This window comes from Ranitomeya variabilis, chromosome 4 (genome assembly GCF_051348905.1).
Source record: "Ranitomeya variabilis isolate aRanVar5 chromosome 4, aRanVar5.hap1, whole genome shotgun sequence".
NCBI classification, from domain to species: Eukaryota; Metazoa; Chordata; class Amphibia; order Anura; family Dendrobatidae; genus Ranitomeya; species Ranitomeya variabilis.
The window spans coordinates 633,861,135-633,875,617 of NC_135235.1; the positions used below are offsets into that span (position 1 = coordinate 633,861,135).

Sequence of the window (14,483 nt, forward strand, 5' to 3'; positions counted from 1 at the left end):
GTTGTTAGTGGGAGAGAATGTCAGTCCTTTCTGAAGGACATTTAGCTGGTCCTCAGTGAGGATATGACTAGATAAATTTATTACCTCAAGGCCCTTTTTGTCTTTTTTGGCCTGTTGATAATTATTGGAGTTCTTTGGTTTTTCATTCTTTTTTTCACGATTAAGACCTGAATTTCGCAAATCATAATATTTTGTTCTAGTCTTGGTTGATTCTTCACTAGAGGCCAGAGAGATAGTGGAGGCGGATCTGGCACGGGAGGATCCCCGAGAGCGGTATGTTTTCCTATTCCACCTATAAATGGTATTGGACTGCAGATCACCAATATCACGCTGGAATTTTTTTGCCTTGTTTTCACATATGTTTTTTTCCCATTTACTAAACTCCTGTTCCAGTTCAGTATTAAATGCCGATATAACCTCACTTGGCCCATCCTGCTTTAGTTTAGTCTGAATTTCATCTATTTCTTTATCCATCTCCTCAATGGCTACCTGATTGAGTTGTGCCAAAAGTCCCATGAAGCCCCTGGAACACGTGTCTGCTAGTTCTTCCCATTTCCTCCTAAAGGCTTCATCATCTATATCAAAGGAGGGGAATACCTGGACCCTCAGTCCACGGGGTATCAACCCTCTCTCTAGGTATTTATTGAGAAAGGCCCGGTTCCACCACGTTCTCATCCTTTTATTGAGAATCTCCTTTAGTTTTTTAAAAAGTTCAACTTTTTAAAAAACTAAAGGAGATTCTCAATAAAAGGATGAGAACGTGGTGGAACCGGGCCTTTCTCAATAAATACCTAGAGAGAGGGTTGATACCCCGTGGACTGAGGGTCCAGGTATTCCCCTCCTTTGATATAGATGATGAAGCCTTTAGGAGGAAATGGGAAGAACTAGCAGACACGTGTTCCAGGGGCTTCATGGGACTTTTGGCACAACTCAATCAGGTAGCCATTGAGGAGATGGATAAAGAAATAGATGAAATTCAGACTAAACTAAAGCAGGATGGGCCAAGTGAGGTTATATCGGCATTTAATACTGAACTGGAACAGGAGTTTAGTAAATGGGAAAAAAAACATATGTGAAAACAAGGCAAAAAAATTCCAGCGTGATATTGGTGATCTGCAGTCCAATACCATTTATAGGTGGAATAGGAAAACATACCGCTCTCGGGGATCCTCCCGTGCCAGATCCGCCTCCACTATCTCTCTGGCCTCTAGTGAAGAATCAACCAAGACTAGAACAAAATATTATGATTTGCGAAATTCAGGTCTTAATCGTGAAAAAAAGAATGAAAAACCAAAGAACTCCAATAATTATCAACAGGCCAAAAAAGACAAAAAGGGCCTTGAGGTAATAAATTTATCTAGTCATATCCTCACTGAGGACCAGCTAAATGTCCTTCAGAAAGGACTGACATTCTCTCCCACTAACAACTTTGATGTGTTTACAGCTACCAAAGACGTCTATCTCTTCGCAAGGAAATTAATATTAAAAAAGCTGTACGCAAAAGATGGGCAAGAGTCAGCTGATGATAAAGCGGAGAGGGAGGCGCAACAGGCATTGGAGGATCTCCTAAACGAGCAGACATTTAATCCCACAGGTATGTTCCCTAGTGCCTGTTACCCAAAATCAACGAATTTTCCCCCCTTGTCTCTGTGCCCAGCGGTCGAGATTTTCACTAGACTGGTGGTACAAGACTTTGAGAAAATTCCGACTAGGCGTCAGTATGACAATTTGACATCAAAACAGAGAAAGGCCTTGGATGAATTAAGAAGCTATGATGATATAGTGATTAAGCCATCAGACAAGGGGGGAAACATCGTATTATGGCCAAAATTACTTTATGAGAAGGAGGCAATGAGACACCTCCGTGATAGGGTAACATATTTGAGGCTTGACCATAATCCATCACAGAAGTTCGCTTTAGAACTAAAAACTATTCTGGATGATGCCTTTGATCAGGGGATTATCCCCAAAAAAATACATGAGGGCTTACTGACAAAATTTCCCAAAACACCAACTCTGTACTTCATCCCCAAAATACACAAGAATCCCATTGATCCCCCTGGGCGTCCGATTGTGTCCGGCATAGGGGGATTGAATGACCCAGTGTGTAAATTTGTTGATTTTTACCTGAGACCATTAGTGGAGTCACTTCCCTCATATGCACGAGACACATCGGATGTCCTGAGCAGGATCAATGGGATTCAACTTGACGATGATATGATTCTAGTCACTGCTGACATAGAATCATTATACACATGTATTCGTCATGATGATGGATTGGAGGCGGTCCGCTTCTTCCTGGGGTCCGGCAACCTGGATGGCCCTATGTGCAGCTTGGTTATGGAACTGTTGTCATTTATTTTAACAAAAATTTTTTTTGTATTCAAAGATGTTTTTTATTTGCAGCAGTGCGGCACTGCCATGGGCGCGGCCTGTGCGCCTTCCTTCGCCAATCTTTTCCTGGGATTTTGGGAAAGAGAGGTTTTTGGCGGGGGGGGGGGTTCGGGCCGCGGACCATGTGCAGTGCTGGCTGCGTTACATAGATGATTTATTTATAATTTGGCAAGGGCCTGAAAAGGACTTGCATAAATTTATGCATCAGTTAAATGACAACAGGTTCAATATCAAGCTTACATACAACATGAGTAAAACTGGGGTTGACTTCCTTGACATCAAAGTGGAGGTTGACCAACATGGATATTTGCAAACAGATGTATATAGGAAGTCTACCTCAGTTAATTCATTGCTTCATGCAAGTTCCAGTCACCCACAGAGCACGATTAGGGCCATCCCGGTTGGGCAGCACCTCAGGATGAGGCGGATCTGTTCTTCCGAATCCAAATTTGAAAGGCAATCCTTGGATCTCCGTGAGAGATTCAAGGAAAGAGGTTACAGTAATCGATGTATAAAAAAGGGGTATTGGAGAGCAAAATCCCAACCTCGTGATGCCTTATTATACCCTAGACAGAAAGAAAACAACAAAGATGAAGTAGTTCGGTTCATATCAACGTTTAATGGAAAATGGACGTCCATGAGAGAATGCCTTGTTAGGCATTGGGATGTCCTCAAAACTGACCCCACATTGTCCAAAATTCTACCTAGATACCCAATGATGACATCAAGAAGAAGCAAAAATCTAAAAGATATTTTGGTATCTAGCCATTATGTACCGTCCACCAGTAGAGGTATATTTGGGTTAAATACGTGTCGTTTGGGATGCTTTCCATGTGGCAGCTGCATCTCTTGCAAGAATATATGTCGTGCAGTTGATTTTCAATCCACTGATGGTGAAAAAAACTTTCTAATAAAACAGTATATCAACTGCAATACAACGCACGTCATATATTATGCTAGATGCAGCTGCCCTAAAATATATATAGGTCTGACATCTAGACGCTTGGGAACACGGACACGAGAACATGTCCGTGATATTATGGCAGCTGAAACAGAGGAAGATTTTTCCCAACTAAAAACTATCCCACGACATTTTAAACAATACCATAAATGCAATCCCAAATCCCTTCTGGTGAGGGGTATCGAACATGTACAATGTGGGATCAGGGGAGGCAATATTAAACGCATCCTTGCACAGAAAGAATGCCGATGGATAACTCTCCTTGGCACCATGGCACCTGCAGGGCTTAATGAAAATCATGGATTTTCTTCTTCTCTTTGAAACTCTCCCGGTGTCTTTAACTGATTGAGATATAGGATCTTTATGACCTATGTAATATGAATTAAGTCCCATTTCCTTGGTATCCCTTTATGATAGCTCTGTCATAAGACTACTCAGATTTTAAATGTGGTTTAGTCGGCGTGATTTTAATTTGTTTTATTATTATTACCATTATCAGTTGTATATTTCGTGGTCGTGATGTGATGAGGAGACGAGATTGGGCTGCTGACTGTAGATGCCCACCTTTGTTGGACGGAAATTTGGAACCAGATGGTGACCTGAAAAAAGAACGAAAAATGAATATAAAAGAACTACATAAACGAAAATAATTAAACTTGTCGGGTTTGATCATATAAGATACCAAAACTGTCTAACAATTTACTAGTGGGACTATTTATCTCATCTACATATGGGTCCAATGTGGACTAAAATGTGGTAGCTGCTGCTTTTTTGTTATCCTTCTCTTTTTGTGTTTATTTGGTGCATAGATGGTAATATTGATGTAATTATCTATGTAATTGTTTGATAAAATGGTATTTAGATGTTTTTAAATATAATTATGTGCTCTTTATATGGATAGGATTGTAGACAATACATAGTGGTATGTTTCAATATATTGCACTATGCACTTTGTTAGATTGGTTACATAATGACCATCATAAAGCACAATTGGATGCACAAAGCACTTTGTTACACATAGCACAAATTAATACACGTTTAATATATACTTTTTATGTATATTTCTAATATATAGCGCATACCGTGATATATCTAGCCATCATTCTGGCCCGTGTGTACCTGCTCTCTCTGTGTGAGTGAGGTGCGAGACCTGGCGCCGGTCCGCCCACACGATCGCAGGAGAACATGTGTTCCGGGTTCTAGTTGGCATGGTGATGGTACGCGGTACGCGTGCGCACTGGTAGCAGATTGTGATAGGCCGCCGTCCGGTCTTGTGACCGGAACGGCTTCCTATTTAATCTGAACCAAGCCGGCACCTAAACCACGCCCCCTGAGGAAGCGACACAACGGTACACGCGAAACGCGCGTTGGGGTACGTGACACACGTCTGGAGCAGGACCAGAGACTGGAGACCTCACTATGGGTAATTACCACTTTTAAGTTATGCATTTAGGGGAATGGTCGGGTTGTTTCTGTCACATGGCATAAGTGCCGCTTTATGGGCAGTACACAAAAAAACAACTATTGTATTCTTAGGTGAGGATATACTTTGTCCACATGGACATATTGCCACCTATTTGTAAATAAGTACCCTCTGATATGCGGATACATTCAGGTCCAACATGCTCCTTTGGTGTGCCATGGTTTTTTAACACTTTGGTGTGATTCACATAATTAGAATGTGTGACCTATGTATTTACTGAATATGTTACAATAATTATTTACTAAATAAAGATCATTGTTAAATTTGGAATCTTGGTATATATTTTTTACTCAATTGCCCTCCTGATTAAATCACCAATTAGTTTGTTGAATATTCGCCCAACATAACCAAACAACATTCAGCTTAAAGGGAACCTGTCACCCCCCCAGTCGTTTCAAACTAAAAGAGCCACCTTGTGCAGCAGTAATGCTGCATTCTGACAAGGTGGCTCTTTTAGTTCTGGGTGCTGTAACTAGAGAAATAATCATTTTTTTAATTTGTCAGAAATACCTGGTCTTCAGTCAAGGAGGCCGGCCTTTCCCCCCTGCTTTAGACGCCACACAGCTGTCACTCAAATCTTCTTGGCGGCGCTGCCTCCTCCACACCGCTGTTTTCAAAATAGCCGGCGCCTGCGCTCTTTCTCTCCTGCCTGGTGCAGGCGCAGTGAGCGCTGCCCGTGTTTCCTCATATGCAGCCCAGCTGACTGCGCCTGCGCGGCCGCCCTGCCTGTGAATCCCAGCCCCGCAATGTGAATAAATCATAAGTCACTGCGGGGCTGGAATTCACAAGCAGGGCGACCACGCAGGCGCAGTCAGCTGGGCTGCATATGAGGAAAGACGGGCAGCGCTCACTGCGCCTGCACCAGGCAGGGGAAAAGAGGGCAGGCGCCGGCTATTTTGAAAACAGCGGTGAGGAGGAGGCAGCGCCGGCAAGAAAATGTGAGTGACAGCTGTGTGGCGTCTAAAGCAGGGGGGAAACGCCGGCCTCCTTGACTGAAGACCAGGTATTTCTGACAAATGAAAAAAACGATTATTTCTCCAGTTACAGCACCCAGAACTAAAAAAGCCTCCTTGTCAGAATGCAGCATTACTGCTGCACAAGGTGGCTCTTTTAGTTTGAAACGACTGGGGGGGGGGGGGGGTGTGACAGGTTCCCTTTAATGGGAGGCAAAAACAAACACGTGCACAACACCTTAGAATGGCCCCAAATGCTGTCAAAACACATCAAATGAGGGACGGACACCAGGAAAGTGGCCAAAATTCACCAACAAATTGTAGCATGCACTGCAGCAATCAGTCAGGCATGAGGTATCAGGGTCTGGGACAGCATTTACAGCTTTCAATTGAATGTCCCAGTAAGAAGAGGTAGGTGAGGGACCGGTGTAGGCGTCCTTTGCTGAGAGCCCTGATACCACATGTAACACCTCTACCTGCTTTCTTGCTGAGCCACACTCAGGTAGCACAAATATCAGTTTTGTAGACTACCATTGTCAGAAAAATGTAAGGATAGTAACACGGGTAGTTGACTCCAAGGAGGTGGAGGCCTGACTGTCTCAGAGGCCTACTGCTACAGGCAACATGCATGAAGGAGACTCAACCAGGAGTGTTCACATTTACACAAATTAGTGGCAGGCATCATCAAAGTTGCATCAATTGCAATAATATAGATTTAGTATAGCGGAGACCAACATCTCTTCCAGTACAGCCAAACTAGTAGATGGAGACTGTAACGGGCAAGGTGGTGGAATCACTGTTCTGTATCCTTCTGAAAGCCTAGAAGGGGCGTAACTAGGTGGCCTACCAAATCTCTACTTAGACAAGTGGTGGCAGGTGAAAACTGCGACCCAAAGAGGTGGCACCAGGTGCTACTCCATGGCTGAACTACAAAAGGTGGCAGTTGACCCCCTACAGCGGGTAAGCTGCTAAGGCCCAAAGGAGGGAAGAAAAATGCAGGCAGGCACTGTAGGAACTCTGAAATCATGGGTGCAGATGGGACCGGCTGAGGAACAGAAAAAGACTGGAAGGCGCTTGCTCGAACTGGTGATAGACATATGGACACTGGCAGGTGTGATCTGGACCGGTTTATGGACAGAAGTGCCCAGAAAGGTACGAGCAGACAGGTAAGAGCAGATGGGTAAACAAGCAGGCAGGCAGACCTGGGGAACCTGACAACTAGCAAGCATGCAAGGCAAACTAATAACATTGTGGAAAAAGAAAAAAAAGATTGGAGCGCACTCACCGGAGTTGAAGTGTCATACGTTTATTCGGACATAAAACAAAACAGCAGGGAGAGACGTGGATGCAACGGACGAGGACCTGTCGAAGTGCAGTGTGCACGAAACGGCCATCGTCCGTTGCATCCACGTCTCTCCCTGCTATTTTGTTTTATGTCCGAATAAACGTATGACACTTCAACTCCGGGGAGTGCGCTCCAATCTTTTTTTCTTTTTGCACACTGTTCAGAATCTTGCTTATGGATGCAGCACCCGGTTTTATTTGTTTGGGGTTATATCATTACGACTGTCACAGCCAAATGAAGGCAGAGACATTAGGGTCTAACTGATTACAGCGGTGCGGAGTTGTTTGTTTGTCTCTTTTTTTGCACTCAAACTAATAACATTGTAAGGCACCTCTGTATTGGAGAAGCCTTAAATAGTTCTAGGTTGGGAATACCTTAGGTTGATGCGGGCGGTCTCTTTAAGAGGGAGGGTGCATGCCCTCTAAGCATAGTTCTCGGTCCTACAACTGAACCTTGGTGGACACTGACACATAGGGGGCGAGATGAGGAGGTGGTGTGTGAGTGGGAGACACTAAATGTCCAGTTAGGTACAAGGAGATCCAACAAAGGGCCAAGTCTGTAATGTCAACAGATTAGAAAGTCTGTAGTATACAGTATTCATTTTAGGACATGATGAAATGAACACTGTAGTAGTAAGAGGGACTGGTCCACTGTCTCAAAGACGGATACCAGTTCCAGGAGAAGTAGGAGGACAAACTCATGTAGCTTTCATTTTGCAGTTAGTAGGCCATTGGTGACTTTAATTAGGGCAGTTTCAGTAGTATGGTGGGGTCTGAAGTCAGATTGGGAGATGTTTCTAGGTGGTTCACTGTATACACAATAGACTGTAGTTGTAGTGCATACTTCCTATATGGAGCTCTGTAGACTGCGATTGCACTATTGCTCATTGTTAGCACTTGAGGCATGATATTATGTGTGCAGTCCAAGCGTAACAGTTTCGTAGAAATACATGTTGTCATGCTTGGGACGGGAGAGCCGCCGGCCAGTTCGAGTATTGTGATGCAATGCCAATCCGAGTTATACATCTGACTTCCCTTATACTGGTGGATAAACCAAGACTGAAAATAAGACCTTAACAGCCGTCCACAGCTCATAGGGAAGATCTCATGGAAACCTTCTCTCCATCTACCTGATGATCCTGAGGAACATTAGGACCTTCTTGTTTACAGTTCTGTGGAAGAAAAGGACCGGGAAATCTCTCTGGTGTTGTCCTCTTATGGGATTGAACTGAAAGAATCATAAACAGGTACTGAATTCATTCTTTACATACAGACATTTATAGGCCATGTGTATTTAGTCCTGTATTACCTGGTGATATGAGGGGCTGGGGAACCTCCATCATGATGTCATTGAACAGATCTTTGTGTCCTTCTAAATACTCCCACTCCTCCATGGAGAAATAGATGGCGACATCCTGACACCTTATAGGAACCTGACACATACAATGAAACAGTCATCCCCCAATCCCTCCATAGCGTTACTGTATAATGTCCCAGCTTTCCCAGAAGTGTCACCTGTCCAGTCAGCAGCTCAATCATCTTGTAGGTGAGTTCTAGGATCTTCTGGTCATTGATGTCCTCATGTATCAGGGGGTGAGGTGGAGGCCCTGTGAATGGGCTCAGGGGTCTTCCCCATCCCTCAGACACAGGGGCCTGACAGCGCTCACTAGAGGTCTTCTTCACAACTGTGTAATCCTGGTTATGGAGAGACACATTAATAAATCTCACTACAGACATTCCCAGAGTCCTCACCTCTCCAGTTCTGTCCATCTGTTATTCCCATAGATAAGAATGATGTAATGTGACGTGATCAGAATCTCTCACCTTTCCAGTAAGCCGGAAGAGGATCTCTAGGGTGAGGTGTAATATCCTCTCCGCCATCTTGTCCCTGTCCCTCTCCATCCTTGTAGGGTCACTCAGGAGAATTCTCTTATATAGAAGATCTCCACTGAGAGGATCCAATATTGCAGGGACCTGAATGGGGAGAAGATGACGATGGAACATCATAAAGATCTCATGTAAGAAACCTCCGGAGCTGTTACCGGCGTCACATGATCACTACATCCAGTCATGGCCCCGTCCTGCCCCCGGTATAACACACAGTCCTATGATAGTCACATTCAGAGATTTATCACATAATATCTCCAGCCCAGCACCAAAAACTCAGAAATAATCTAAAAAGAAAACCTAAATTAACTGACTCTTTGTTAAATAAATATTCCATGAAAAAAAAATATAAAGTTATAAAGTGCAGAGAACATCCACAAAGATCGGGACGGCAAAACCGGGGTCGTCAGTAACATATAATGATAGAAGCTACAGAAAATTGTAATCCCAGTAAATGTGATTGTCCCAGAAAGGCCCCATAAATCGAGAAAACCGAGAAGGGGATATGTGTCAGGGAAGAAATAATGATACTAATAACTATAAAATGATAAACACAACAGTATAGAAGTGCACACAGAGCGGCCAATATAACTGACCCTGCGGTCAGAGATATCAGGATAAAGAGAAAAGAGGGCGGATATGGGGGATATAAACCCCATATACAGGAGTTATTCAGTACATGTGTTGTATTGTATATTTTTTAATATGATTTCAACACTCCAATTAATTAACACGAATTATATATATATATATATATATATATATATATATATATATATATATATATATATGTATTTTCAATGGAGTCCACAGAAAGCTAATTGAAAACTTGTCCAGCCACATGACAATTGTTCCAAATGGTCAGTCTAAAGGTGCCTTCACACTCAGCAACTTTACAACGAGAACGATCCGTGACGTTGCAGCGTCCTGGATAGCGATCTTGTTGTGTTTGACACGCAGCAGCGATCTGGGTCCCGCTGTGATATCGCTGGTCGGAGCTAGAAGTCCAGAACTTTATTTAGTCGCTGATGACCCGCTGTCATCACTGGATCGGCGTGTATGACGCCGATCCAGCGATGTGTTCACTTGTAACCAGGGTAAATATCGGGTTACTAAGTGCAGGGCCGCGCTTAGTAACCCGATATTTACCCTGGTTACCATTGTAAAAGTAAAAAAAAAAAAAAACAAAAAAAAAACACTACTCACATTCTGATGTCTGTCACGTCCCCCGGCATCCACAGGGTTAAAACTGCTTTCGGCAGGAGCGCTGCTAATGACTGTGTCAGCGCCGGCCATAAAGCAGAGCACAGCGTCACCGTTGTGCTCTGCTTTACGGCCGGCGCTGACACAGTCAGTGCAGGGAAGCTCTCGGCAGCAGCGCGTGCATTGCAGCGCTCCTGCCGAAAGCAGTTTTAACCCTGTGGATGCCAGGGGGGGGACGTGACAGACATCAGAATGTGAGTATGTTTTTTTTTTCCTTTTACAATGGTAACCAGGGTAAATATTGGGTTACTAAGCGCGGCCCTGCACTTAGTAACCCGATCTTTACCCTGGTTACCCGGGTGCTGCAGGGGGACTTCGGCATCGTTGAAGACAGTTTCAACGATGCCGAAGCCGTTCCCCTGATCGTTGGTCGCTGGAGAGAGCTGTCTGTGTGACAGCTCCCCAGCGACCACACAACGACTTACCAACGATCACGGCCAGGTCGTATCGCTGGTCGTGATCGCTGGTAAGTCGTTTATTGTGACGGTACCTTAAGCAAAGTGAATGTAAAAGACCCAGTAATTTACATTTAGAGTACACATAACATTTATCGTCGAAGATTAGAACCAAGGGAATGGTCTTGTTCCCATCAGATGGTATCAGATACTTGTTAAGCCCCCATGGATGCCTGTTGGTGTTCTTATCTATTTGACCTGAAGGCTTCAGTACACATACCATGACAATGCCTCAGATAACAGGGTATAGATCAAAAGCCTTTAGGCTAAGTGCACACGTAGCAGAATTGCCGCGGAAATTTCCGCGGCAGTTCTGCGCCTCCTGCCGCGGGTATATCGCATGCAGAATTAGCTTGCAGAATGCTAGAGTTTTCCAAGTGATCTGTAGCATCGCTTGGAAAACTGACTGACAGGTTGGTCACACTTGTCAAACATAGTGTTTGACAAGTGTGACCAACTTTTTACTATAGATGCTGCTTATGCAGCATCTATAGTAAAAGATAGAATGTTTAAAAATAATAAAAAAAATAAAAAAAATGCTTATACTCACCTCAGCGGCTTCCGTTCCTAATGCTGTGTGTTCAGGACATTCCATTGACGTAGCGGTCACGTGACCGCGGTCATGTGACCGCAACGTCATGACAGGTCCTTCACACACACCACGGAAGCAGCTGAGAAGGTCGGGCCGCCAGAAGGTGAGTATATCGCTATTTTTTATTTTAATTCTTTTTTTTTTTACCAAACACATGGTGCCCAGTCCGTGGAGGAGAGTCTCCTCTCCTCCACCCTGGGTACCAACCGCAATTGATCTGCTTACTTCTCGCATGGTGTGCACAGCCCCGTGCAGGAAGTAAGCAGATCAATGCACTCCTATGTGTGCAGAATCGCCGCGATTCCGCAATTTTAATGAACATGCTGCGTTTTTTTCTGGATTGCGATTCCGCTCAGGAAAAAAATGCAGCATGTGCACAAAAAATGCGGATTGCATTCTGTTACATAGGATGCTTAATGTTAGCGTTTTTTTCGCGGTTTTATAGCGTTTTTATAGCGAAAAACCGCGAAAAAAACGCAAAAAATCTGCTACGTGTGCACACAGCCTTAACATATAAATGGATTGCTTGAGACAAGGGATTGGGGACAGAGATTTGGATGAGCGAGGACACAGAGAGAAGGCAGATTTAGGCCATGTTCACACTTTGCGGTTTTTACTGCGGAACCGCCGCGATTTTGCCGCTGCGGGTCCGCTGCAGTTTCCATTGCGTTTACATTTACATGTAAACCTATGGAAACTGCAAACCGCTGTGCACATGCTGCGGGAAAAAACGCAAACGGTTTATATTCCGCAGCATGTCACTTCTTTGTGCAGAATCGCAGCGATTCTGCACACATAGGAATGCATTGATTCGCTTACTTCCCGCATGGGGCTGTGCCCACGTTGCGGGAAGTAAGTGGATAATGTGCGGGTGGTACCCGGGGTGAAGGAGAGGAGACTCTCCTCCAGGCCCTGGGAACCATATTTGGGTGTAAAAAAAAGAATTAAAATAAAAAATAATGTTATACTCACCTCTCAGCGCTGCCCGCGGCCGTCCGGTCTCAGGGTTGCTGTGCGAACAGGACCTGCGGTGACGTCGCGGTCACATGACCGTGACGTCACGAAGGGTCCTTCTCGCACATCATCTTTGGAACCGGAGCGCCGGGTGCAGCACCGAGGAGATCGGGACGTCAGAGGGTGAGTATATAACCTTTTTTTTTTATTTTAACATTACTATTGATGCTGCATATTGCTGCATATGCAGCATCAATAGTATAGGCGGAAACCCGCAGCGGAAACCGCAAAACAAACCGCGATAAATCTGCAGGGATAACCGCAGCGGTTTTGCCTTGCAGATTTATCAAATCCGCTGCGGGGAGAACCCGCAAAGTGTGAACTTGGCCTTAGACTCCTACCATTTCCAATGTAATGTATGACTTATGATTATTGATATCGCTCCTTTCACCCAAATGTACCTTCCAAGTTATCCCCCAAGTACCCTCCCTTCGTTTGAGGTCCATGCTGTCAGACTCTACATCCCCTTCTCCATACGAGTGGCGGTGGTGTATCGTCCTCCAGGCCCCTCTCTTCAGTTCCTGGATCACTTTGCCACCTGGCTTCCACACTTTCTCTCCCGTGACACCCCCACCTTCATCATGGGTGATTTCAACATCCCCATTGCTTCTCCCCTCTCCCCATCTGCTTCTCACCTTTTATCTCTAACCTCCTCTTTCGGCCTCTCGCAGTATACTAACTCTCCAACACATGAAGATGGAAACTCCCCCGCCACTTGGTCTTCTCCCGGCTTTGCTCAGTGGATGATTTCACAAACTCCCCTCTCCCGCTCTCTGACCACAACCTTCTTTCATTCTCTATCAAGAACTGCCATCCCGCTCAGGTCACCCCCACTTTCCACACTTATAGAAACATACAGGCCATTAACACCCAGAAACTTATGAAGAACTTGCAGTCCTCATTGGCCCCAATCACCTCCATCTCATGTCCTGATTCTGCTCTGAAGCATTACAATGAAACCCTGCAAAGTGCCCTGGATGAAGCTGCACCTCCTATACATAGAACAACTTGGCACAGACAGCGACAACCGTGGCACACGTTGCAAACACGTTTCTTGCAGCGGTGCTCCAGGTGCGCCGAACGTCTGTGGAGAAAATCTAATCTACCCGAAGACTTCATCCATTATAAGTTCATGCTAAAAACAAACTCTGCCCTTCACCTCTCCAAACAAACCTATTTCAACACCCTCATCACCTCACTATCCAATAACCCTAAACGTCTCTTTGACACTTTCCAGTCCCTACTCAACCCAAGAGTGCAGGCCCCAACCACGGATCTCCGAGCTGACGATCTGGCCAATTACTTCAAAGAAAATATTGACCACATTCAACAGGAAATCATCTCCCAATCTCTTCATACCATCCACTGTCCTCCCTCCCCCACAGCATCTAGTTCACTCTCTGACTTTGAACCAGTTACAGAAGAAGAAGTAATCAGGCTCCTTGCATCTTCTCGCCCAACCACTTGCACCAGTGACCCCATTCCATCACATCTCCTCCAGTCCCTTTCCCCAGCTGTCACCGCTCACCTAACAAAAATATTCAACTTTTTTCTCACTTCCGGTATTTTTCCATCCTCATTTAAGCATGCCATCATACATCCATTACTTAAAAACCATCCCTCGATCAAAACTGTGCCGCTAATTATAGACCGGTCTCTAATCTTCCCTTCATCTCCAAACTCCTCGAACGCCTGGTCCACTCCCGTCTCACCCGCTATCTCTCAGATAACTCTCTTCTCGACCCTCTTCAATCTGGTTTCCGCTCTTTACACTCTACTGAAACTGCCCACACTAAAGTCTCTAATGACCTACTAACAGATAAATCTAATGGTCACTACTCCATGCTAATTCTCCTGGATCTGTCCGCAGCATTCGACACTGTGGATCATCAGCTCCTCCTCACTATGCTCTGCTCCATCGGCCTCAAGGACACAGTTCTCTCCTGGTTCTCCTCCTATCTCTCTGACCGCTCCTTCACTGTATCATTTGCTGGTGCCTCCTCCTCTCACCTTCCCCTTACTGTTGGGGTTCCTCAAGGATCAGTCCTAGGCCCCCTCCTCTTCTCTTTGTATACTGCCCCTATTGGACAAACAATCAGCAGATTTGGTTTCCAGTACCATCTCTATGCTGACGACA

At 44.8% G+C, this 14,483-nt stretch overlaps 1 protein-coding gene across 2 annotated transcripts in view; it reads right to left on the reverse strand.

Moving 5' to 3' along the window:
• The window catches only part of LOC143767210 (uncharacterized), a 249,585-nt gene that overhangs the window by 214,875 nt on the left and 20,227 nt on the right, over positions 1-14,483 (reverse strand). For both annotated transcript variants that reach the window (XM_077255354.1, XM_077255353.1), the window contains exons 2-5: positions 8,960-9,109; positions 8,651-8,830; positions 8,445-8,568; positions 8,266-8,363 (exon numbers count right to left, since the gene is read on the reverse strand). In XM_077255354.1, coding sequence (XP_077111469.1) covers positions 8,266-8,363; positions 8,445-8,568; positions 8,651-8,830; positions 8,960-9,037 — 480 coding nt within the window. In that variant the 5' untranslated portion in view covers positions 9,038-9,109. The remainder of the gene's footprint in view (positions 1-8,265; positions 8,364-8,444; positions 8,569-8,650; positions 8,831-8,959; positions 9,110-14,483) is intronic.